We start from the raw sequence: 27377 nt of genomic DNA, 5'->3' as shown, positions 1-27377 counted from the left end.
TGGGACAAAGAGCCCACCTCCACACAATGATTTGAGGTTAAAAGTGCAGATTTCCCCTATGAACTGAACTCCTAGATAAATGTGTTTTCGAACATCTCGACACTTATTAAGTTATAAGCTTCCTACTAAATGTTGACTTATAGGTTGTGACACCAACCAACCTGGAGGTTATAATAATAATAATAATCATCATCTAATTTTAAGGTGAAAGCCAAGCCAGAGACCAAATTAGTGTATGAGACCCCGTTGTCTATGGAGCAAAGAATCTATCTCCATGAGACCATTTTGTTTGTGGAGCAAGGAACTCACCTCCATACAATGATTTGACTTCTAATGCCTAAAAAAACATATATACTTTACCCCATCTAATTTTAAACTCATGACATTTAAAAAAAAACACATATCCTTCACCATTAAGACCACTCAAACTATACCTCACTTAATCATATTTAAACTTAAACTTCACCCAACCATCTCAACCCAATCTCAACCTAATACCAAACTCTTCTGGAATAAAATAAAATAAAATAACCCCTACTCACCCAAATAAGGTCAACCTCAGCCTAGTACCAAACTCCTCCCCAGCAAAAATAAAATAATGAACACATATTTCAAACACCTACCAAACAAACTTAATACTCTCTAACCCCTCCTTAATATGACAATTGTCTTTTGGTAACCTAAATATCCAGCCTGAAGATCAATTGGTTACATAGTTGGGCACATACCATCAATTGGTTGCAACTTGAAAGCATTGTGTTTATCATATAAATCAATGGTGCGTAGTAGAGTAGTGTATTTGTTCGCAAGCTCATAACCTTGAGGTCAAGAATCCATCATGAATAAGGATTTCTTTGTACCCTTATTTACATGCAGGGCATTCCCTAATCTTCAAACGCAGTCCATTGAAACTTCTGACCTCTTTCTCTTGTCCTACATTGCTGTGGAAGGATGCACAATCCCACACAATCCCTCCAAGAATCTCCGATAATATTTGACAAGACGCACTAAATAATCATAAATTAATCGATGCATTCTTTGGAGTAGGCTATTCCGTTATGGGCTTTCGAAATGAGAAAATCCCATCAGACTGAATCATAATGAGTAAGGTACTCACCATTAGTGGCAATAAGAAGGTATTAATCTGTCCTCGGTTCATACATTGCAGAATTAATTTCACAACCAGCACTAATTTTAATGTTGATGGCCATGTTCTTAACGCAGAACCATATGGCAATGACAGAGCGTTGCTCAAGCAAAAACCCCTTCAGGATCCCCTGGCCATTTTGCAGAATATGCTGCAGAGAGACAGCTTGGTAGACTCTGACACCTATGCGTCCATCTTACAGAGATGCAAATTCCTCCCAGAAGGCAAATTGATCCATGCCCATATCATTCACTCTGGGTTTAAACCCAATATGTATTTAGGAAACACGCTTGTCAATATGTATACAAAGTGTGGCAGCCTGGAAGATGCCCTCATGGTTTTGGAGAAAATGCCGAAGCGGAATGCAGTCTCATGGACTGTAATTATCGCAGCTTATGCTAAGAATGGGGATAGTGAGGCCTTGAAATTGTATTACTGTATGCGGAAAACTGGTGTCCAACCCAATCAGTTCACGTTTGCCAGCGTTCTTCCTGCGTGCTGCAACTTGGGAGCTCTGGAACAGGGTAAGGAGATCCATCTAGACATAATTAAAGGCGGGTTTTTGTCAGATGCCTTTGTTGGTAGTGCCCTTCTAGACATGTATGTAAAATGTGGGAATATCGAGGATGCACGCCAAGTGTTTGACGATATGCTTGAACGAGATGTTGTGGCGTGGACTTCAATGATTGCAGGATATGCACGGCATGGACTTGTGGAAGAAGCCCTTGTGTTGTTTCGGAAAATGCCTGAGCGAAATGTAGTCTCATGGACTGCGATAATTGCGGGGTGTGCACAACACCATGCTTTTGGGAAGGCGCTGAAATTGTTCAGGAGAATGCCTGAACGAGATGTGGTTTCATGGAATGCGATGATTGCAAGATGTGCACAGAGGGGATATTCTGCAGAGGCACTGAAGCTTTTTGAAGAAATGAAAATGAGGGGTGTGATACCGGACTCAGATACCTTCTCTGGTGTTCTTCTTGCATGTACCAACTTGATAGCTCTGGAGCAGGGCAAGGAGATTCATGAAGAGATAATGATGAGAGATTTGATGTCTGATGTTTTTCTTGGGAATGCTCTTGTAGATATGTATGCAAAATGCGGAAGCATTGAAGATGCATACCAAGTGTTTGACAAATTGACTAAACGAGATGTGGTTTCATGGACCACAATGATCTCAGGATATGCCATGCACGGGCTTGTCAAGCAGGCCATCTGCCTCTTTGAACAAATGAAAGAATCTGGCACAACCCCGGACTATGTGACCTTCATTGGTGTTCTGTCCGCTTGCAGCAATGCAGGCCTAGTGGATGCTGGTAGGCAATACTTTGATTGTATGAGTCGAGTTTATCATATGAAACCTGTAATGGAGCACTACTGCTGCATGGTTGACCTCCTTGGACGAGCTGGTCGCTTGGAAGAGGCAGTAGACTTTATCAACAAAATGCCGACAACACCCAACGCGGTCATTTGGAGTTCTCTTCTCAGTGCATGTAGAACCCATTGCAACGTAGAGTTAGGAGAGCAGGTGGCAGAGTACATTTTTGAATTGGAGCCTAGAAATCCTACACCTTATTTGCTGTTGTTAAATATTTATGCAGGAGCTGGCAGGTGGGATGACATAAATAAGGTGCGAACAATGATGAAAGACAGGGGGATAAAAAGGAAAGGAGGATGTAGCTGGATTGAAGTCAATAAGCATATGCATACATTTGTTGTAGGTGACCGGTCACACTCACAAACTCATGAAATCTACGCAAAGTTGGAAACATTGTCAGGGCAGATGAGGGAGGCAGGGTATGTACCAGAATCAAAGTTTGTGCTGAATGATTTAGACAATGAACAAAAAAATCAAATTCTCTGCCACCATAGTGAAAAACTTGCACTTGCATTCGGGCTTATCAATACGTTTCCTGGGACTGCTATCCGGATCCTCAATAACCTTCGAGTGTGTGGTGACTGCCATTCTGCCATCAAGTTTATCTCCAAGATTGTTACAGTGGAAATCATTGTGAGGGATGCCAGTCGGTTCCATCACTTCAAGGATGGACTTTGTTCCTGTGGAGATTATTGGTGATGGTAAATGAAACAACCAGTAGACAATAGGCAACAATATTAACAAGTGTATGCATATTGCTGTATTGCTATGCCTGGACCAGGTATTATAGTTTGTTTCTAAAGAAGTGTAGGGTTTGGACTATGGTGATGCAAGCATAGTTTCTGATCTAGTCTGGGAAGATCAGTGATTAACTGCTATTTTATGCTGAACTCAGAGACATGATGATTAGGCGAGACATCTTTGAGAGGCGCACATCAAAAGACCGGGTAAATCTTGAAATTCAAGGCAGGAACTTTTTAGATTTTAATGGGTTTCTGATGGTATATTATTGCATTTGGATCTCTCTTATGGCATACTGTTATGTAGTTGTTTGCAGGCAATGTAGGAGAATGCTGGGTTGTGGTGGCACAAAATATACGAGGATAACTGTTAACCCCATGTTTCTGGTATTTTTGCATTCCATGGTTGATAAGATCTTTCCATGAATGCTTATTATTTAACTTGATAGAGAAATGTTTAAGAGTGCAATTAGAATGAGAATAAAATATGCCAGTCATGAATTAGAAAAATGTTGATTGGATTTAACATCCTTGCTACAGAGAAATACAGTAAAAGATGCGGCAATTCTGAAAGCTCAATATATTAAGTGGGGCGGTAGGTTTTTTCTCATATATTTGTTGCGCTTTGGATCTGTCATACAGCACGCTGACTAAACTTGTTCACTAAATGGGATTATACACGAGATGGCTCAATAGACCGTATGAGGGTGATTTCTAGCATGATGTTTCTGGTGTGTGTATTGTATTACTTATCTATGAGGGAATGCTTATCTATTTATGTTATTTGAAAAATGGAGAACCTAAGTAGAATAAAGGTTTTGTGCTGTGTTTGCAGGATTTTTAAAATAATATGAGGACTTACGATGAGTATGAACTCAGTTGATCCTTTAGTGACATGATTGTTGAGGATAATGGAACTTAAGAATGGCAAAGGGATATATTCCTTTCCAAATCCCCAAAGTTGTACCACGAGCAGGTCCACAACTAAGGATTCGTTCGACAATCAAGATCTGAGATCATGTAGCAGATAATAAAAGAGCATATGCATTTTGGTCGATGAGGTGCATGTTGGAGAATGTAACTAGTTTCAGTGTTCATAATTTGTACCATAATGTATTTTATACAAAAAAACAAAAGAAAAGAAAAAGAAAAATTATTATTATTTTTTGAAACAAGCATGTTCTTCATGCTTCTAGGTTTTTGAGTCAAAAGTTTATTTTTACTGAATGTAAAAGAAAAAAAAATTATGCAATTTTGGAACAGATACCCCTCTAGATGCCAAGTGGGCCTACATGTCAAGTTGACCTTGTCCCAAAGAACATGTCCATTCGCACCCCTCTAAACTATATGAATAGAGGGAAGTTGAAGCTCATTTAAAAACACACAATTTGACAAGAGACTTCTGAGAGAGAAATTACATTGGAAAGCGCAAATTTGCCAAGCAAGGAGGGTTGGGAGGATATGTGAAGAGAGGCTTCGACCCATAAAAGTCACCTTGGCATGCGTACAAAACAAACACCAGCTTTTGGGCAAAAATAAACTCTTGAAAGGCTCACATTTCTTCCTCGATGAAGATTTAACCAAAAAAACAACAAGAGGAGAGAAGGGATGAAGTGGAGAAAATTAGAACAGCAAGAAATGAAGGAAAAAGGGCATGGTTGTACAATGGTAAAGTCGTTATTGCAGTCTTTGGGCCTCTGGGCAAAACAGGGCAGCAAGCTGGCAATAAAGAAAAAAATGGAGAATTCAATAATAGGGACGAAAACAACAAGAGCAACATGGACGGAAAGGGGTGAAGACTCAAATTTGAGTCTTATGTGCCAAATTGCATAGCAGTGAAATCCTACCTAGGTCTATCTAAGTTTAGTATGTTTGAATTGTAGAGGTTATCCTTGGAGGAGGGGACATGGGTTAGGGCCTATTGCGGAAGGTAGAGACATAATTTGTCTCACAGAAACTCATGAGCATGATGGTTGCAAAACTCTTTGTGTTTGACGATTATTTGAAGTTGGTAGTTTGGAATAAGGTAGCAGAAAATGACAAGGGGTATGGGGGAATACTAGTTTTAGTGAAAGAAAAAAAAGGCTGTCACATTTAGTTAATTAAAGAAGATGCAAATAAACAATATTTATGGTTGAAAATAACAGAGAATGAGAATCACATAAGAATTGCAGCATGCTATTTTGCCCCTCAAATCTCAAAAACTTACAAAAATAAGGGGCTTGACAACAAGGATCCATACGTAGCTTTAAAACAAGATTTTGCCATGTACTCTCAACAGGGAGAAGTTCTATTAGTGGGAGATTTCAATACTAGAACAACAAATAATCAAGCTAGCATTCATTGTTGCAAAAAGGATAACAATCCTATTTGGCTCACTGAAGAGGAGAATCCCCAATGGGTGAGGTGTTCAGAAGATGACAAAGTTAGCAATCATTTTGGAGAGAGTTGCTTACATTTTGTGGGGCTTTCAACTTAATTATTTGCAATGGTCTAGATAAATGGAAAAGGCCTGGGAACTTCACTTGCAACACATACAATGGGGCAAGTGTCATTGACTATGTGATGTGTTCACAAAGCTTGATAGAAAAGATAGACAAAGTTAGTATTGGAGAGCATATTTGGAACTTAAAATTAGACCATAACCCAATTTATATAAGGTTATCATGGCTAGAAGAAAGGCAACATGGGAGGAAAACCCAATGCTCTCGACAATCACTATCAAGGGGCAAAATTCTTATAACACAAGAAAATTGTACTATCTTCAAGACAATGTTAGAGAGATTAATTCGGAAGGAGAAAAATGGTTTCAAAAGCTTCAACAGTCATGAGTTAACAAATATAATTCAAAGTGCACTTGAGAAGTGCAAAAGAGCAAAAAATAGGAAATTAGAATCAAATTGTTTTCCTGTAAATGCTTGGTTTGATGAAGAATGCAAAATGGCAAGGAGAACCTTGAAAAATACAAGAAAGGAGAAAATGAATGTAAAGTTATATAAATAGATACTAAAAAGGAAAATAGATGAGTTCATGCAAACAAGGAGAGAAGAGTTAACATATTTAAGCAAGAATAATCCAAAGCTTTTCTGGTAGGAACTGCAACCAAGGTAGAGGCAAATTAAAAATAATATTACAACCAATCAATGGTTTGAATATGAAAGGAAACTCTATGAGAAAGAATCTGAGGTAGAGCCCCCCCAGGATCAACACAAATTCAAAGCTCTTCACATTACAAGAGGTGGAGAATGGAATTAAGAAGCTAAAAACAGGAAAGGCAAAGGACTTGGTTGAACTTCAAGCAGAGTATCTAAAATGGGAAATGAACGCTCTTGCACCGCACATTATGGAAATATTCAACAACATCATTCAACAAGGATTTCTAAAGACTGGACAACTAGCCTAGCAATACTCATTTTTAAAAGTGGAGACATTAATAATCCATCCAACTATAGAACAATTATGATCAATCCTTTGTTTGCAACGCTTTTTGGCAGCATGGTAGAAGACATAATTAGTAAGTGGGCAGAAATAAAAGAAAAGAGGGCAAGAGGACAAGCGAGTTTTAGGCCGAAACATTCTATAATGGATCATGGTATCACGTTGAGACACATTGTTGAAAAGGTTTGGGAGGACAAAGAAGAAGTATTTTGTTGCTTTGTTAACTTTAAAAAAGCATTTGACACAGTGCCTAGGGATAAGTTGTGGCGTAGAATGGAAGAACTTGAAATTGATGTGCATTATAGAGCTGTTGTCCATAAACTTTATGAAGAATTGAAAGTCAAAATTAGAACCTCAGCAGGGATTTCAAAAAGCTTTAGAAGTGACACTGGAGTCAAGCAAGGTTTCCTTCTATCCCCTACTCTTTTTGGTCTATATATTGATAAATTGGAAGTGGCTAAATCTGCAAGGTGGAGATGGTGTTCGGTTGAGGGAGTTTGTAATAAAGCTTCCTTTATATGCTGATGATTGTATTGATTTCTAAATTGGCCTATGGATTACAAATGCACTTATATGCCCTTGAGAATTTTTGTAGAGCAGTGGGGATGCAAGTCAATACTAGCAAGACCAAAATAATGATTTTCTCTGATAAAAGGAAGAAGAGCCATCGTACTTTCTTCTTTGAAGGCAACATTCTTGAAGAAGTAAATGATTACAAGTACCTTGGGATTGATTTCAACAACAAACTCAATTGGGAGGACTGTAGAAAGAAGAGAATTTTAGGAGGCTGGAAAACATTATATGCTCTTCAAAACAGTGGTAGAGAGGCAGAGTTACAGGATTGGAAAATGATTAAAGTGTTTTTTGGACTCCTAGTTTGTCCAGTGATGTTATATGGGTGTGAATTGTGGGCTAGCAACACTCCCGTCTCAAAATGGAAACAAATTGAGAAAATAAAAAAACCACTTGATCATGAACAAGTTCAAAATAAAAAGTTCAGTGCCTTATGAGATAATGTTGAGTGAAACAGGAGCAATTCCCATTGGAGCAATTGCTATGGTGTGACTCATAAGATATCTAAAAAGAATTGAGCAAATGAGAGTAGGTAGATGGCCTAATGTTATTTTTAATTAAAGCATGAGTGAAAAAAAGAAAACATGGATGAAACAAAACTACACATGGATGCAAAAATGGAATATCTACCTCAATGCCTGTCCCACAAATAGCAAGGAGCTAAAAGATTTTGTTATGGAAAAGTTTCATAAAAAGGTATGGGGAAAAGAGTTGGGTAGAAAGAAGAAATATTACATCGAGGAATTCAACCCTACATGTGATCTACAACAAAAAGAGTTCATTGGAGCTAGCATTTTGTGGAGGGCAAAGGTTCTTATTGTTCAATTAAGACCCAACTCACATCCGCTTCGGTGTGAAACAAGACTGTGGAAAATGCCTAAAGAAGCTTGGGAAGAACGAGTGTGTACATTTCGCACGTCTGGGGCCATGGAATTGAAAAAACATTTCATTTTGGAATGTGATGCATTTAAAGACATCAGAGAAATTTATGAGAACATATTAGCATCAGTGTCTTGGCATTGTCTTTTTAGCAAGGGGATTGTTGGAAGGTTGGGCCAGCGCATCATCAATTTGAATCGGAAAATGATTGAATTGCAAAAAGAGGGAACTAATGGGCTCATGGACTATTTTTAGTCTCGTGGACCTTAAAATATCATTTTATTTCATTTCACACTTGGATGATTTTTGATTTGAAATATCACTGTGAGGGCAAAGAAAATATGGAGAGCCAAAATCTAAAAAAGAGGATATCTTCTTGTTCTAAAACTTGTGGAAGATATATTTTGGTTTGTCTCTTGTTGTTGGTTTCTTACTGATGAATCTGCTAGAAGGAAGGTTGGACTTGGCATCTAGAGGTGTAAGTTTTTGTGGTTATAGGTTTTGGATGTCTCATTTGATCTGATTTTATAAGAAAAAAAATTCTGGGTTTTTCCCTTGGAAGGGTTTTGCCTTGGCTTAGAGCCTATATCTTGTGTTTTATTGTCTTCTGTGATCTTCATGTTTTATAGTAATTGCTTGATGAAGAAAAAAACATAATAATAAAAATGCTAATAGTCTCACAAATTATTATCATGTAATGGAAATCTAATGATAAAATAAATAACCCCTCATTTCCAACCTGGTATAAAAATTGTGGTTGAACCAGGAGGTTTGAAGATCACTAATCTTTGGTTCAAAACAATATCTCTATGGACAAACTCATTACAAAATGAGTTACTCTCCTCTATAAGAAATTAATATTTATATCTCAGTGGGTTGTTGTAGCTTGCTTTATCGATGGTTCGATCTGAAAAAGTCTGCATTGATGCACAAGATATTTATAATTGACTCAAAACCCCGAAGATTAGATATATTATGTGACTTACTCATAAAAGTGTTAGATTTAATTTGTGAGTTTTCCTAATTACTTTAAACCCCAACCAAGATCTACTCCTTTGTAAGAAATTGAAATTAATGCACAGCGGAACTTACTTTCCATCCTCAAAGGCTCCTGGTCTTGACTTGAGTTATTGGCTCTTGAATCCTTCCAAGAACTTGCAATCCTTTTCTCTGGCTATCCCAAATGACAGAGTATCTAGTCTTCAATGGAGCAGACAATTTTTCTGAGATGATTGCAAGCCTTGGAGACTCAGCCCTTTTATAGCAGTGCAAAACCCCAATCCTAGGGCAGCTGAAATTTAGCTGAAACAAGTCTGTCAAGAAATCTGAAATTTCAGATTTTGAAATCAATCAATCAATCAATCAATCAATCAGAATAGATTCTGATTTCCTTATTCGGCTCAAATTTATTACTGCTATTATTTTAATCAATTATAATCAGTCCATTAACAATTATAATTGTTTAATATTATTCTATATGTATTTGTATCCAAATCCTTATTTAAATACGTATAATGCCATGATTTAATTAATCACATTATTTGGCATATTTTAATCATTACATAAATGTAATCTCGCTGACAGTATTTGACATTATAATCACAATGCACGTATGTCCAACTTAATATTTGTAATTAGACGTCTCTAAATCCAACAATCTCCCACATGGACAAGTGCAACCTTTTGATTATATATCCTTAACTTTATTGCATGCAACTTTTCTGTCTTTACTTATCGTATTTCTTAAACAATTCCGTCCATCAATTATGCTAACAAAGGACTTAAGCGGCATTTGTCACATTTATTCGCAACTAAACTGACATAAATCACGCTGCCAACATAACTGAATGACATGAATCTGATTTGGACATATAGTTTAGAAATTTCACGCAAGTGTGATTAGACGTGCCTATTTCTAATTGAGTCACCTTTACTTTACTTTATGAGGCCAAAAAATTTAAACTTTAAAGAAAGAAATAATGAAACTGAAACTGAATGCAACTTGTATATATCATCAAAATTGTTTACAATTGCATTACATAGAACATCAAAAACAGAACTTAAAACATATTCAGACTCCCACATTTTTCTAATTATCCTAAACAGATATTACACCCATACAAGCAACATGTTGGTGAAACTTCTTGGGTGGTAATCCTTTAGTAAGAGGATCCGCAATCATGGAGTCTGTACCTATGTGTTTTATACATAATTCATTATTCTGCACTCTCTCTTTTACAACCAAAAACTTAATGTCAATGTACTTCGACTTTGACGAACTTCGGTTGTTGGTTGCGTATAACACTGCTGAATTGTTGTCACATAATAATTTGAGTGGTTTCTGAATAGAATCCACAATTTTCAGACTTGTGACGAAGTTCTTCAGCCATACGCCATGATTAGATGCTTCAAAACATGCAACAAATTCAGCTGCCATAGTGGAGGAGGCTACCAATGACTGTTTAGCGCTCTTCCATGACACAGCACCACCTGCCATCATAAAGATGTATCCTGATGTTGACTTCATGCTGTCGACACATCCTCCAAAATCAGAATCGGTGTATCCAATGACCTCGAGCTGTTCCGATCTCCGATACGTGAGCATATAGTCCCTTGTTCTCTTTAGGTATCTCAACACTCGCTTGGCTGCCTTCCAGTGTTCCATACCTGGGTTACTCAAATATCTCCCTAGCATTCCGGTAATGAACGCAATATCCGGACGCGTGCATACTTGTGCATACATGATGCTACCCACGGCTGAGGCATAGGGAATATCTTTCATGAGGTTTTTATCTAAGTCAGTTTGGGGACATTGTTTCAGACTAAACTTATCTCCTTTTGATATAGGGGTATCTCCTGGTTTGCTGTTTTGCATGCCAAATCTTGTTAGAATCTTATCGATATAGTTCCTCTGGGATAACCTCAGAATACCTTGAGATCTATCTCTAAGTATTTCAATCCCTAGAACAAATGATGCATCACCAAGATCTTTCATTTCAAAGTTCTTAAATAAAAAATTCTTAGTTTGATGCAACATGTCCTTATCGTTACTGGCAAGCAATATGTCATCTACATATAAAACCAAGAAAATAAATTTACTCCCACAGAACTTAAGGTATATACATTCATCTACTATGTTAGACTCAAAACCAAATGAGCTAATAACTTGGTGAAACTTATAATACCATTGTCGAGATGTTTGTTTTAGCCCATAGATAGATTTCTTAAGTCTGCAAACCATAAACCCTGCATCACCTGATACAAAGTTTTCTGGCTGCTTCATATAGATCGTTTCATCAATGTCACCATTGAGAAACGCCGTCTTTACATCCATCTGATGAAGTTCTAAATCATAATGTGCTACAAGCGCCAATATAATCCTTAAAGAGTCTTTCGATGAAACTGGAGAGAAAGTCTCTTTATAATCAATGCCTTCTTTCTGTGTGAAACCTTTCGCAACAAGACGTGCCTTGTATTTTTCAACATTGCCTTTAGAATCCCGCTTAGTCTTAAATATCCATTTGCAACCAACGGGTTTCTTGTCTTTAGGCAACGGAACGATATCCCAAACGTCATTGTCATACATAGATTTCATCTCTTCATTCATGGCATTAATCCACATTTGAGAGTTAGAGCTTTCCACAGCTTGTTTGATATTAACAGGATCATTTTCAAACATGCCAATGTCAAACTCATGTTCTTGAAGATATGCATAATCCTTTGATTGTGTAGATCTTTTCTCTCTAGTAGATCTCCTAATTGGCACAGGCTCTAGATTTTCTTGAGGTTCATTTACAACTTGATCTTCAACAGGAGGAAGAACATCATTACCAACTTCTGAATCTCCCACAGGCCCTAGGCCATCAACATCTGTCATGTCAATGTGAGGGTTTGGGTTGGGTTCAGGTCCATTTGTGTTCTCTATTCCCTGTTGAGTTTCTAACTGAGTTGTTTGGGATGATGAAGTTTGCACATTGTCAAAAGATGTATTTCTAAACGCAATCGGAATTTGAACAAAACTAGGACTTTGGTCCATAGTCTCATTCACATTCGTCTCTTCTTCTTCAAAAATACTATCTTTTGTCATATCTCCCCCCACAAACTCATTATCCTCAAAAAAATTTGCACTTCCTGACTCGAAAACTGTATGTTCTGTTGGATTATAGAATTTGAACCCCCTAGATCGTTCAGAATAACCTATAAAGTAACAACTAACGGTTCTTTCGTCCAGTTTCTTTTTGCTTGGCTTGTAAGGCCTAGCTTCACATGGACATCCCCAAACTCTCAAATGATTCAAGCTAGGCTTGCGCCCAACCCATAACTCGTAAGGGGTCTTGTTAGCTGCTTTAGTAGGCACTCTGTTAAGTATGTATGCTGCAGTCTTTAAGGCTTCTCCCCACAAATTCTCAGGTAGAGTTGTACAAGCAATCATACTTCTCACCATGTCTTTAAGGGTGCGATTTCGTCGCTCAGCAACACCATTCATTGCAGGCGAACCTGGCAACGTATACTGAGGCACAATTCCGCATTCCTCTAAGTATTTTGCAAAGGGACCTTGACGCTGTTCCCCTGATCCATCATAACGACCGTAGTATTCACCACCACGATCAGAACGGATGGACTTTATACGTTTGTTAAGTTGTAACTCAACTTCCGTTTTGAACTTTATGAACACGTCTAATGCTTCCGCCTTTTCTTTTATTAAGTAAATATGACCATATCTTGAATAATCATCTATGAATGTGATAAAGTAACGGTCACCATTTCTTGTAGCCTTTGGAAAAGGACCACAGATATCCGTATGAATTAATTCTAAGACATCATTACACCTTTTTGCATCATACTTACGTTTATTAGTTTGTTTTCCCTTTATACAATTTACACAATCACTTAAGTTTGTAAAATCTAAAGGTTGGAGAATATCATTAGACACAAGACGTTCTATCCTTTTCATAGAGATATGTCCTAATCGCTTGTGCCATAATGTTGCAGATTTCTCACAAGTTAATTTACGTTTTCTATTATCTATATGCAGTGCCTCTGAATGTGAAGTGTCTATATCTAGAAAATAAAGATTATCATAAGAAGACAGGATACTAGAAGCAAGAAGCTTAGAATCTTGACACAAACTGAAATTTCCATTACCAAATGAACATACATAACCAATTTTGTCCAAATAAGATATAGAAATTAGGTTCCTTCTGAAAGATGGAACCACTAAAGCATCAAAACTTAAATAAAATCCTGTCTTACATAATAATCTAAATTTTCCTATGCTTTCCACTTCTACTTTATTGCCATTTCCTACGTAAACGTAGCGCTCTGCCTCACTTGGCTTGCGATGGCTTAGGCAACCCTGCATCGACATACTGATGTTAGTCGTTGCACCTGAATCTATCCACCAAGTATATCTAGATACAGAACTTAAATTAACTTCAGAACAAACCAAAGCAAGAGACATACCTTTCTTTGCCAACCATGCATGATAGTTGGTGTAGAATTTCTTTGTATGTCCTGGCGCTTTGCAGAAAAAACAGTTCCTTTCTCCTGCTTTCGCAGAAGTATCTTCCTTCTTGCTTTTCTGCGCGGCATTGTTTGCAGCTACCTTGGTAGGTCCCTTTTCCTTGGCAGTAAACTTGCGCTTCTTGCCTTTACCCTTAGGATTAGATGTTACTACATGAGCACTTTCTCCCTTAGTCATTTTCTGTCTCTCTTCCTCCTGCACCAACCGAGCCTCAAACTCAGGTAATGTCCACGTCTCTTTTTGACAATTATAAGTCATCTTGAATTGACTAAAGTTAGACGGGAGAGACAGAAAAATGAATTCAATGAGAACCTCATCAGAGATGTCATAATTATGCCCTTTCAAGGCACGTTGAAGTCTTGTCATCTCAATAACATGCTCTCTAACCCCTTCTTTTCCCTTGTATTTTATTGTTGCCAACTTCACAAAGAGTGTACTAACATCAGTCTTTTTACTCTTTGTGAATTTTTCTTCAAGGGCCTTAAGGTATGCAACAACGCCTGTCTCTGTATCAGGTATGATGCCTCGAAAGGTCTCATGGATCGTTTGCTTCATCACCATTATGCACATGCGATTTGAATGCTCCCATCTAGCAATATCAGCCTTCTCTTGAGGAGTTACCTCACTCTCTTTATTAGGCTTGGGGCGATCAAATCTCAGTGCTGTGTCCAATTGCATGATCCCTAAGACTAATTTCAGCTTTTCCTCCCACTGTTTGAAATTGTTCCCCATGAGGGGCTTAATCTGACTCAGACTTGACATTATGTTTGGATCTGAAAAATTCAAGAACAAGGAAATAATTTAGATACGATGTGTCACGATTTGATCCTTAATCATAATTCTAAAATCTATCTAAAGGCATGTGTAAAACTATTTGCTCCATTAAAACTTTAGCCAAAAAACACCATTCAGTAATGAAACACCTTTGGGTGCAATCATTACCTTCAAGCAACTCTTATGCACCAAACAACTTAGCAAGCGCCAACCCTCCTTTGGGAAAGCTAACACCCACGTCCATTGCCAGCACGTTACTTCAACTTGTCATGAGTCATCCTTGCAATTGTCTTACAGAGAGCGGTTCGTTTGCGAACATCAATGCTTGACTCATGCGAAAACAACACATGTATACCAAACACCGTCTTTAGTTAGATTCCAAAATTATGTCTAAAACCTAATCTAGGACATACCTATAGAATCTACTCGTCCTATATAGAATACAGTATCTTATAACACTTTTAAATTTAATATGTCAACTATATTCATCAAAATAATTATTAGATTTTAGTAAAACTTTAGCAGTTTCTACAATGATTACCTTTTAGAAATGCTTCAATAATTTATTTAGAGAATACTAAAAATTTTTATGGTTGCCATGATTAGCATCATTGTGATCAAATCCGAATTTAGTATTATATCAATAATTAACGTTAATACAAATTTTATGCCATAATTAGCATTATAGTGATAAAATCCGAATTTGGTATTATATCAGTAATTAACGTTAATACAAATTTTTATGCCATAATTAGCATTATTGTGATCAATTTAGAATTCAGTATTATACCCTTTAATTGGTGTTAATACCAATTTTAAATAATATCTAAATCCTAATAATTAGCCTAAATATAGCATATAGTAATTACAGTAATTATAGTAATTATAATTATTATAACCTAAATTACAATCACTTACAATTACTTACAATTACTCTTCTCCATGATAAGAATTTATTCCAATAAACAGAAATATACATGTACATTCTATTTGAATAAAATTCAGACATAAAAATGGCTAGAGTTAATGCACATATGGATAGAGCCAACCTTACAGGGCGCTGGTGGGTTTTTATTGTTTGTAAACACTGATAGACATACATGTACTAAATTAGATAAATGTGCTTGACAGCAATTTAAAGACTCCACAGGTTATTAGAACCTTGGCTGCTAGCAAAGACGCCCCGAGCCAAGTTAGAGCAACAGGCATCTACAACAATTCTGGAGGGTTTCCTTTGAATGCGGAACCATACCAACTTAGAATCAAAATCATAAAGTTGCTTATTAACTCTTCAACAAATTAGGAATAACATGTTTTTTTTTCGTGCCATTCCCTAGCTCATCTTTAAAACAATCCCGTGACTATTTTTCTATTTCTTCCAACTGACTACCAACCAGAAGGCAACATTTTATACAACAGATTGCTTAAAGTAGGTTCATTGTTTGGGAGACTGATTTTCAACAATTTGTATTGGTAAAATTATTAACAAAAATTATAGTTCGGAGAAACCAAAATAGTCAATCCCAACCACTGTAAATTTACAATACATCTCAACCGAAACACAAACTGGTGAACCAAATTCTCTTTAAATGAAGGGAGATTTGAAATTAACCTGTAATTAAAACAAGGGTAGAGAAGGAATCGAAAAATAAATCTCTGAACAATATCGTGTTATGCAAGATTCGAATTCCAACTTCGATTTCGCACTCGCCATATATAAAACGAGATGCAAGAAATCGAAAACCATAAGTGAAAGGAGAAATAAGAGCTGAAACATAAACCATCTAATTTCTCCAGTTATATGTCTACATATTCGATCCTCTTCTGCGTGAGCATTTGGATTAAAATTGTTATGAGAGTTCACAACTTCACATACGAAACAAAATCAGCTAATCTCCAAAAAATCAAGCACGGATTCTTACATAAGGGAGCTATGATACCAATTGTTAAATTTAATTTGTGAGTTTTCCTAATTACTTTAAACCCCAACCAAGATCTACTCCTTTGTAAGAAATTGAAATTAATGCACGGCGGAACTTACTTTCCATCCTCAAAGGCTCCTGGTCTTGACTTGAGTTATTGGCTCTTGAATCCTTCCAAGAACTTGCAATCATTTTCTCTGGCTATCCCAAATGACAGAGTATCTAGTCTTCAATGGAGCAGACAATTTTTCTGAGATGATTGCAAGCCTTGGAGACTCAGCCCTTTTATAGCAGTGCAAAACCCCAATCCTAGGGCAGCTGAAATTTAGCTGAAACAAGTCTGTCAAGAAATCTGAAATTTCAGATTTTGAAATCAATCAATCAATCAATCAATCAGAATAGATTCTGATTTCCTTATTCAGCTCAAATTTATTACTGCTATTATTTTAATCAATTATAATCGGTGCATTAACAATTATAATTGTTTAATATTATTCTATATGTATTTGTATCCAAATCCTTATTTAAATACGTATAATGCCATGATTTAATTAATCACATTATTTGGCATATTTTAATCATTACATAAATGTAATCTCGGTGACAGTATTTGACATTATAATCACAATGCACGTATGTCCAACTTAATATTTGTAATTAGACGTCTCTAAATCCAACAAAAAGCTCGTATGGTTTGAAGATTGTATTATTGCTAGCTTCTTAAAAATCTTTGTGGAAACCCTTGAAGATTCAGCTCGATGTCTTGCACGACGTAATGGGCTCACATTTAACGAGAGATCATAATTATTCCCTCCTATGGTCGTTGACTAAGATCCACATTTTTTGATTCCTATGACCCGCACAAATTTGTATGATATATATATATATCATGAAACATGTGCATCGTTGTGATTTTGTTTTAGCACGCATGACATATATGTTGTATAATGGTTTTTATTATCTCCGTTGCAGGCTAGGGTATAACGCATTCAAAAATATGTTGCAACTGAAACTTCAGTTGCAGGCTAGGGTATAACGTATTCAAAAGTACGTTGATACTTCAGTTACAGGCTAGTTATGTTAGGGTATAACGTATTCAAAAATACGTTGATTTTTTAATTAGTATAACTTAAATACGTTGATTCTTCAATTAAATCTATGTTGACCAAATTTTTTGAAAAATATATAAAGTGAATATTAGAATTTATAAATATTTTATTTTTTACAATTATTAAATTATATTTTACAATTTTTTAGAATCCCAAAGTGATATCTAATAAATTTATCTAATTGGTGGTGCAAAAGAGAGGGACTCTTATTTAGCAATCATTACTTCAAATTCTTTATTAAATAATGACAACATGTAGAGAATGATAATGATTCTTTATTAAATAATAACAACATGTAGAGAATGATAATGATAAGTGACATGACATGCTATTGTAAATATTTTTTATAATTGTTTATAAATAAATAAATGTATCTTTCAATAATTACCTATTTAAATATGCATAGAGTATATACTTTATTACTTCTTATTTAGAACTTTAAAGATAAATATTTTAAACTTTAAACTTTATCTTTAGTATAATTAAAAAAATTTATAGAAAATTATATAAAATATAAATATGCCTAAACTTTATATACATTAATTAAAAAAAAATTATAAACTTTATATACATTAATTTTTATATAAAATATAAAAATTATATTTATTGAATCTGCAAAGTCAAGGCACTTAATTTCATTGCATCATATCATAAAGATAAGTGCAATTAATTTTTTTTATATAAAATATAAAAATTATATTTATTGAATCTGCAATGTCGATGTCGAGGCACTTAATTTTCATCGCTGTCCTTCAAACATTTTTTTCAGAGATGTCATTCAAACATATTGTTACTGCAAAACAAGTTGCCATCATCGAGATGAATTTCAGTATTTCGAGGTAATCAAACATCTCAAACATATTGTTACTGCAAAACAAGTTCCCATCATCGAGATGAATTTCAGTGTTCATTTTTTTCAGAGATGTCATTCAAACATATTGTTACTGCAAAACAAGTTGCCATCATCGAGATGAATTTCAGTGTTTCGAGGTAATCAATTCGCTAATTAAATGCTTTTCGGTGGCTCTATTCTGTTTTATATTAGCTCTTCGGTGACTCTATTCTCCATCGCGCTGTTAACATATTATCCATTGTAGCATTTTCGAAGTAATCAATTCACTAATTAAATGCTCTTTGGTGGTAAACCTTACGATAGTCTTATGGCAATGACTGCAATACAGATTGCCCATTTTCATGTCATTACATTATCTTTATGGCGATGCCTGCAATACAGATCGCCCATTTTCATGTCATTACATTATCTTTATTGCGAATCAGGTTCCAACAATGAAACAGTTTCCAACATCGAGATGGATTTCAGAGGCCTGTTCCTTCCGGATAATATGCGATTAAATGCATATCAGAGTTTATACTCTTCTTAATGGAAATAAATCACTAGAAGAACAGAGGTAGATCGCTAAAGAACTATAACTCCTGTAGCAGGTACGTAGGTAACAGAACTGACATTGACCGATATAATCAGAAAATAGAGGTAGCAGGAACTGAAAAGACCATTTGTAGCATCTTCGCAACTGATTGAAGGTATGGCTTCCTACAATATTTGTGACTTTGTTTTTTTCTCTGGTTTTCTTTTGTTTCCTCTCTGGTTTTCTTCTGTTCAGTTTGCTGATTGTAACTTTCTTTCCTCTGTTTACAATTTCTTTCCTCTCTGCTGTTTGTGTAATAAGTCAACTCGCATTGGAATGTTATACTTACAAGTTATACTATTGTTGCATGATTGGCATGGAAATTTGTATGGTTTTCAACAAGTTTCTTTAGACATTGCGTTATGACTACATACAAATTTTAAAATATAAAACAGAAAAAATGTTAAATATGCATATCTACGGGGATTTTCCTGATATGCGTTCACACTGTTTACACCACCATCTTGTGAAACTTTATAAAACAAAAAATAGAGGAACAAGTCATGTATTCTTACCATATAAACAAAATGTTGCTAAATATTTCAACGAAGTCTTTGTTATACCAAAATGCAGTTTGGGCAAAAGCATATAACTCTTTTCTCAGGGCACAAATAAATAAATTATGCTTTAGCTATAAAAAAACACTAGAAAATAACTTACAGCAAGTTCAGAGCCGAACCTGCAGGGCTACATAGTCTTGTTGTGAAAAGCCTAGTTGATGATCTTCCCATATTCAATTCACTCCCCCATAGCATCATGTGCATATATACCTGGGGTCCATAGTGTGTTTTTCTTGACCTTTTTCTGTTAACCTCCATTAAGTTCGTGGAAGCCAACTGTAGTATTTCTTTAATTTCTGGAAACCAACTGCAGTAATTTCTTTAAATTAAGGAAATCAACTGCAGTTAATTAATTTTTTTGTTGGGGGCTTCTGGAGTGGTCCATTACTCCATCTGGAGCTCTCTACCTTGAAGTGGTCCATTACTCCATCTGGAGCTCTCTACCTGACACATAGCCATAAGAAGCTTGATGGAAGCTTCGCTATAAATTTATCTGTTTGGTCCCCAAGCTTGTATTTCAATCCCTTTTTTTACACCATCTAGCTGAGAGAGCAGAGCTTGGAAGTGCCTTCAGAGTTTCTTATTCTTTTCTTTTTCCTGGATAGAAGCTGGAGGTTGTTTTCAATAAAGTGGACTGTGATTTGCATCAAAAACGTCACCAATGGCTGGAGGTAATTTATATTTCTGGACATTAAATTTTACGATTCTTTGAGTTTTTCTGTATACAAAATCGTTGTTGCATAATAGCATAACATTTTCGACTGTTGCATAATAGCATAACATTTTCGACTGGTTTTTTTCTCAACCTAGCGTTGTAGGGCCCTAACAAACTTCGCCATCGACGTATGATTATCAACCTTAGACCATTCGACAGGAAAACCATGTTCACTTCCGACTCTGGTTTGAGCTTCTTCCTAGGAAAAGCTCGAAGGAAACCCTCATTGTTGTTTTCTTTTTTCTGGGTAGAACATTTTGCCATCCTGGACGCAATAGATAGCAAACAAAACAAGGAATATATGGTCTTCTAGTGTAAGGCTTGCCTTCAGACAAAAATTACAAGAATCAACACATGAAGCAAGCTTGAATTACTTCATTTGGAGAATGTATTGGCTGGGGTCGAAATATCGAAATATCACAAACTTCTCAGAGAAACCATGCATGTGCAGTTCAAATCAAGTTCTGGCACTTCACCTCTACAACTCTCTTCTCAACGTAGAAAACAAAAAATATTCCTTAGGCACAAGTTTTTGGGTTTCAAACTCCATCAATTGAAGTATGGAAGCCCATCCAACAATACATAAGTAAGTTTGATGATCAAAACCAAAACACTTCCTATACGATAAAAAAAAAAAAGCCAATTCATAAATGTTCTAGAGAGAACCTGTCTGAGGATTGGAACAACAAGCAGACTAGAGCGTTACCACTTGGAACAATTTAGAGATAGCTGAGTGAAAAATCGTAACAATGAATATAGAGAAAAAAATTGTACCATAAATACTCTTTACGTGATACTAAGCTCATAGGTGGCAGCAAGTTATGATAGCAAAACGCTAAGCTCACAGAAGTTATGACAACGGAACAAATGATTGAGGGTATTAATGGGAAATATCATAATAATATTGGGGATGAAAGGCCATGTCTGCAGAGACATAAAAATATTGTCGAATTGAGGCTTCTGTGATCCATATCAATTTATGAGAGATTTTTCAATACCAAATATAAATTAATTCAGACACATCAATTAATTGTGTTTCTCAAGTAAAATGCAGATACAAAAATAAAATATCGCTACAATCAAAATTTGCAAGAAACTGTTTCTCGTCGGAATTACAACTCCAAATATGGAAGGAAAAGAAACTTTCATGCATAAAATTTTATATCTATTGTAATTCTATTTACTCCAAATATGGAAGGAAAAGAAACTTTCATGCATAAAATTTTATATCTATTGTAATTCTATTTTATATGCAGAAATGGTTTTTAATGTAATGCGATTATTTTGTTATATTGATTGAAGGTTATGAAATTGTGATGTACTAAAAAAGCTGAAATTTATGTGCAATATTTGTTTTTTTTGGTTGTATTTTTATATTTATGGTTTTAATAGTTTTCATCAACCAATTTTTTTTATTGTTTTGCATTTTTACATTTATGGTTTTAATGATGTTTATTTATATATTTTATAATATTTTAAATTAATAATATTTATTTATTTTTTTAGTTTGTAAATTAAATTTAATTACTAAATAATATAAAAATTAATTTAATTAATACCAACTTTCCATGTCACAATCTCGAAATCATTTCTCTCTCAATCTTTGATTGCACAATGATGAAATTTTTGGTAAGTGTAACACTATGAAATTTCTGTGAATTACAATTTAGATGATTAATTGGGATAAAAAGTTTAAATAAAATATTAATATTAAGTAATAAAATAATAATAAAAATGTTAATATTAAATAATAAAAATCATATGGAAATTAGTTATTTAAATATATATAAGAATAATTTAATAGGTAAATAATTTAATATTTTGAGAATTAATTTAAAATGTTAACATTTTTTAATAATGAGTATTTGTAATCAAAATATTTATATATTAAATAGAATTTGCAATTTTTAATTTTGAAATATTTTTGACTTACTCTATTAAATAGATTATAGTTGTTATATTAAACAAATTTCTCATTGCTCAAAGAATTGTATATTTTTTGTGGTTACTTAACTATTTATTTAGGGAATTTTCCATCTGTCATCTTACTGGGACCATAACCAAATGATCTAGCCAAAAAAATTCCATCAAGAAGTAAGCAATCACTCAAGAAGGTTGCTCTTCATTGCAGAGGTTGTTCAATTTTTTCCAAATAATATTTATCTAATATTTATTCTACTAGAAATAAGAGCTTTAATATTTAGTAATTTAGTTTTTTAGAGATAGTCTTACTAAATCTGTTATTCCTTCTGTGTATCTTTGAACTTTTAGGAGCAATTTCTAGTTTAATGTTATTCGTAATTTTCTTGCCTAGTCATGCTCTCCCTTACTCTTGCCGGTCTAAAAAGTTTGTGTTTGCTTATTTTACTATTTAAGAAAGGACCCATGACACTTTAAAGAGAACAGAAAGCAATGCCCAAAACAAACATTCATTAACGTCCTTCCACCACTCTTAAATATCGTACACTTCACATTTTCAACAATGTGTAAGTATAATTTTAATGTGTTGTCTTCTTAAATATTTTCCCACAACTATTTATGTCAAATTCCCACATGGATTTCTCATCTTATTTATGACTAAAACATAGTTGGACTTATTTGTGTGATTAGATAGTTAAAACAAGGTAAATAATTGATTTTGTTAATGAGAATTTGAATGACACCCACACACAATCTAATTAAAAATGCTCTCTGTGTGATATGATAGTTAAAAGCAAGGTAAGCAATTGATTAAATTTAAAATATGGAAGTATTATTTAAATTATATTTTAAATAATTTCACTAAATTGTCTTATTAAATGATGCATTTCATTTTCAGAAATATAAAAATTATCAAAAAATGTAATAGTTAGCTAAATTATTATTTTACAATACTTAGGTTACAAACTTTTTAATTTATTGTTTTTTGAAATACACATTTTTTATTTGCAAAGATTTTAACATATTTTTTTCCAAAGTCCTTGATATAATGGTTAGCTAAATTATAATTATATATTGTTTAAATGACATTTTTAATATCAATTTTACCAAATACTTTATTCATTTTGAAAGGTCATAAGGTAATTAATGCAAATGTAGAATTTATATATATATTTTTGAAAATAAAATCTAATCTAGTTATGTAAGTCATGGTCAAATTGTCACTAGTCAATTTTGCCTAAAATCAAATAAAAATTAATTGAAATATCTTTAAATTATTATGCATTCAAAAACACATTATTAAAGTAAATATATCATAATTTTAATCAAATTCAAGCTTTTGTGATCCATATATTGATTTGAAAATAATTTGAGAAGAAATCACATTAGTAGATTTAGGTCGACGCGTTTCGAACCAACCAGTTTGGTTCATCATTCGGACAAGTTGAAAAATTATTATGGATTCAAAGATTATATCACCTAAAAATAATAATGTAATTGTGTCTTTATTACATAAAACATCACAACGTCAACATTTTCTTAATTTATTAGTTCGTTTATTTTATTGTGTTTGATACAAAATTCTATTCTTTCACTTGTGTAGAACATATACTTTTTTTTCATGTTTAGTATATTTAATATATTTTTTATGTTTATCTTGAGCATATTTTTTATTTTATTTTATTTATTTATTATTATTTTTTCTCTGCGTAAATACTAATTCTATTAAAAAAGAGAAAAATATGTACATGGAGGTCGAAACCTCAGAGGGGGAAGAGGCTAGCCCTCAGCCAGAGACTCTGAGACATACATATCCTGCTATCTGCCCTTTCAGGATTAAAAGACTTCAAAACATGATTTGTTAGACACTGACGCACAAAAAAATAATTCTGTTCTGAGTCTAACACAACATTACTATCGCCTGCAATGGCTTTACTGAGAAGCATTCTGTCATACCCGCCATGGACAAAAAAGAGGCAAAACAAAACTCGCCAAACCAAGAGTTGTTGCTGCAGATCAAGAACAGGTTGGCTCGCGCCGATACCAAACGAGAACTGAGACCAGACCCATAACCAGAGACCCAAAACATAGACACATAGCATAAAATCAAACAGAGCAAAGGCAAGAGTGCCACCCGTCGGCAATGAACCAGCATCATTCGGCATGTTGCGGAGAGTCGGGCACATCCTTGTCCACCTGGCTGGACGAGGCAATCCAAGTGACGAATCCATTGTCTTCATTCCCTTCGATACCACCTTATGGAGGAATTACTAGGTTGAGGATGTTGCCTGCATGATGAACCGGTCCACAAGCAAGGACCTCGCACTGAGTTGAATCTGCCGGATGCGGAGGTGCCTCAGGAACAGTGCTATCTTCCTCCATGTTATCTTCATTAAACACAACCCCAGCCATCTCCCCCTGAAGGACACTATCATCCTGAGATTGAGAGGTGGTGGTGTGGGCTGAGCTACTGGGATTGTCCTCTTCCTCAGCAAGAATAACAGTGATACTGGCAGACAAAACTAGCATGTTGAGCCTGCTATGGAAGGTGAAGCGGGTAGTTTGAAAGGAATTGTGCAGGAGAGGCCCAGCATGGCCAGAGGGCGGAGAGGACGGGGAGGCCGAAGCAATGGGGATTACATTCTGAGGAGCAGAATGAGAGGCTCTGCCTCTATTACCAGTATTGCCTCCTCGGCGAGAGACTCCTCGACGGCGAGGCATCCTCGAATTGTCTGAACAACCAAGAAAGGGAAAATGGCAGAGCTGACGGGGGAGGGATTGAGCACAGAGGAACCAGGCGATACAGAAAACCCAGGCGTGCTTCCAGACTACCTGAGCGAGACAGGGGTGCGGGAAGAAAATCGGGCGGAGGTGAAAAGAACCAAGAGCAATGGCGTGAACCAAACACCAGGCCATAAATAAAACCTTGAGCGTGAACTCTCGAGCCAGGCGCACATTAAAGACGATCTGTGCGACCATCATTCCGTCCTGCATCCAAATAAATTCGCATGCCATTGAGATCTACAGTCTTCGTCCGCGAGCCAGGTGCAGGGCCAGCTGCCTGCAATGAGAGAGCCCTCATAAATGCATCGCATTAACACCCGCATCCAGGTTTTATCTTGAGCATATTCACGTGTATTGGTACAAATGTAATTTTGTGTAAAAATAGAATTTGATGAGAGGTTATATATATATATATATATATATATATATATATATATATATATATATATATATATATATATATATAGATATAGATATATATATAGCAATTTTAGTTAGCACATTTCCGATGCAATATAAAAATAATTTTCTTACTATTTTTGGTAGAAACATTTTTTGGTTTGGAAGTATGGTTCTAGAATTTTGGTTCCAAAGTTCAGATACTATAAGTCCAAGGTCATTTGCAGTATTTTATGGCTACTTAAAAAACACTTTGTTCATTCATTCATGTATGTATGTATTTATTGTTTTTTACTCTGATTTAAAGATACCTAAACTAAGCAAGAATATCTATGACTTAGCCCTTGTTCAAATACCATAGTTAATTCATACTTTCAAAATTCAATAATTGGACTAAGTGGCAGGGAATGCTAACTATGCACCCTTGTTATGATATTGCTTTACGTTGAAGTTTGCATAGGCTCTCCTAGGCTCTCTAACCCATTTATGACATTGTGATTTTGATATCGATATTCTCTTGGTTCGACTAAATATAATCACAATGATCACTAGGGTTTGTGTAATTATAATATCACTCATGCTTATAGCGGCTTTAAGTGACATTAGTTCGAATTATAACACTGTTCATGGTTGTAAACACTTGATGGCGTATATGATACGTGGCTCAGGATTGGGTATTCATCATCTTGAAGTAACACCATGGCATCATTAGAATTATCTGGTTGTGGCTCAATAGTTCAATAGGTTAGGAGGATTATTCTTGTGTGTTGTGTGTTGGAAAATGTAGTGTGTCAGCTATTAATTCTAAATTCTTTTTTCCTTAATAATTGCTTGTGAACTTAGTTATCTTCTTATGTTTCTTTTATTATATCTTCTTTATCAAACAAATATCAAGAGAAAAATAATAAAGACAATGGACACATATATTAAGCTCCACGCTAGGGCAAAACCCCTCCAAGGGGAAAACCGAAAAAACTCTTTTCTTTTTATAAAATTTGTTTCAAATGGGACAACCAAGACCTAAACCCTAGACCAAGTCCTCCTCCAAGTACCAAGTTAGCCCTTCAATAAATCTTTCTTATAAGATTGCTTCAACCATCTTCCAGCTTCAACCTTGCAACTTCGTCCAACAACTTCGACCTTATAATTGTAGAAACCCTAATCCAACAACAATATATTTCTTCAAGAGATCTTCCTTTGAGCAGGACAATATCTCCCAAGGTCAACGAATTCAAAACAAGATACTCGTTCTTCCAGCAACTCGTTTGTGTTCGACCTTATAGTTGTTGTAGAAATCCTAATCCAACATCAAGATAGTTCTTAAAGAGATCTTCCTTTGAGTAGGACAATATCTCCCAAGGTCAACGAAGTCAAAACAAGATACTCGCTCTTCTAGAAACTCATTCGTGCAACTTGTTTCCTACAATTTCAGTATTCTTTGTAGCTGTAGAAATCCTAGTTTTTCACACATGAGAGAGAGCCCAAAATCAAGGTTTTCTTTGACTTCTTGGATTCTTCTTTCCTTTTAGACCTTTGTTTTTCCCTCCTTGCTTCTTCTAGCCTTAGATAAAACTTTTACTTGAGAGACTGAACTTGTGAGTGAGTGAGTGCCAAATAGGTTGAATCTGCTTTTTTATATAGCCTTTCCAAGGGGTCGAATTACCTCCTTTAGGTCGATTTGAAGCTTCCAGGGCCGCCTTGTACTTTGGAGGTTTCGAAGACCTTCTAAACTCAATAAATTCTTTTATAAATTACATTTTGTCTGGGAGAATCTTATAAACATGATGTTGACTCTCTTGACTCATGTCAATAAATCCTATGACCTAACAAACCATAGAAGCATGAAGAACATGTTTTTACCTCGAAGACTATCAATAAGAAGCATGAAAGCCATGCTTTGAAATAAAAACTTTTTTTTTTTCTTATTTTGTTTGTCAAATAATATACATATTGAAATGAGTACAATACAATTATGAAGACTGAAACTAGTTACATTTCCAAAGCTCCTTCTTAACTGGGGAGGTATTCATAATTGTACTACTAGTACAACATCATTCTCAAAATGAAGAGTTATCACAAGAAGAGTCA

The 27377-nt window shown here is 35.1% G+C and overlaps 1 protein-coding gene and 1 pseudogene across 8 annotated transcripts in view; one reads left to right on the top strand and one right to left on the bottom strand.

The window, feature by feature from the left end:
- The first annotated feature begins 727 nt into the window (after positions 1 to 727).
- LOC149184167 (pentatricopeptide repeat-containing protein At2g03880, mitochondrial pseudogene) lies at positions 728 to 3938 on the top strand (annotated as a pseudogene). 7 transcript variants are annotated; one of them, XR_016257239.1, is made up of 3 exons: positions 728 to 3306; positions 3421 to 3472; positions 3583 to 3938. The product of XR_016257239.1 is annotated as a pentatricopeptide repeat-containing protein At2g03880, mitochondrial pseudogene, transcript variant X6 (transcript). The 7 variants fall into 7 exon arrangements; XR_016257237.1 differs by having other exon boundaries at positions 3573 to 3938; XR_016257238.1 differs by having other exon boundaries at positions 728 to 3472; positions 3583 to 3652; positions 3908 to 3938.
- Positions 3939 to 25062: 21124 nt separating this feature from the next.
- The window catches only part of LOC149184166 (uncharacterized), a 70324-nt gene continuing 68009 nt past the window's right edge, over positions 25063 to 27377 (bottom strand). Inside the window, exon 2 of the mRNA XM_089415252.1 lies at positions 25063 to 25167. Within this exon, the coding sequence (XP_089271378.1) occupies positions 25063 to 25167 (105 nt within the window). The remainder of the gene's footprint in view (positions 25168 to 27377) is intronic.

Source organism: Pinus tabuliformis, chromosome 3_2, assembly GCF_031772625.1.
Source record: "Pinus tabuliformis cultivar Carrire ecotype Pingquan chromosome 3_2, CPIR1, whole genome shotgun sequence".
Classification (NCBI taxonomy): domain Eukaryota; kingdom Viridiplantae; phylum Streptophyta; class Pinopsida; order Pinales; family Pinaceae; genus Pinus; species Pinus tabuliformis.
The sequence above is the reverse complement of the archived record's forward strand: the minus strand, read 5'-3'. Positions and strand labels throughout refer to the sequence as shown.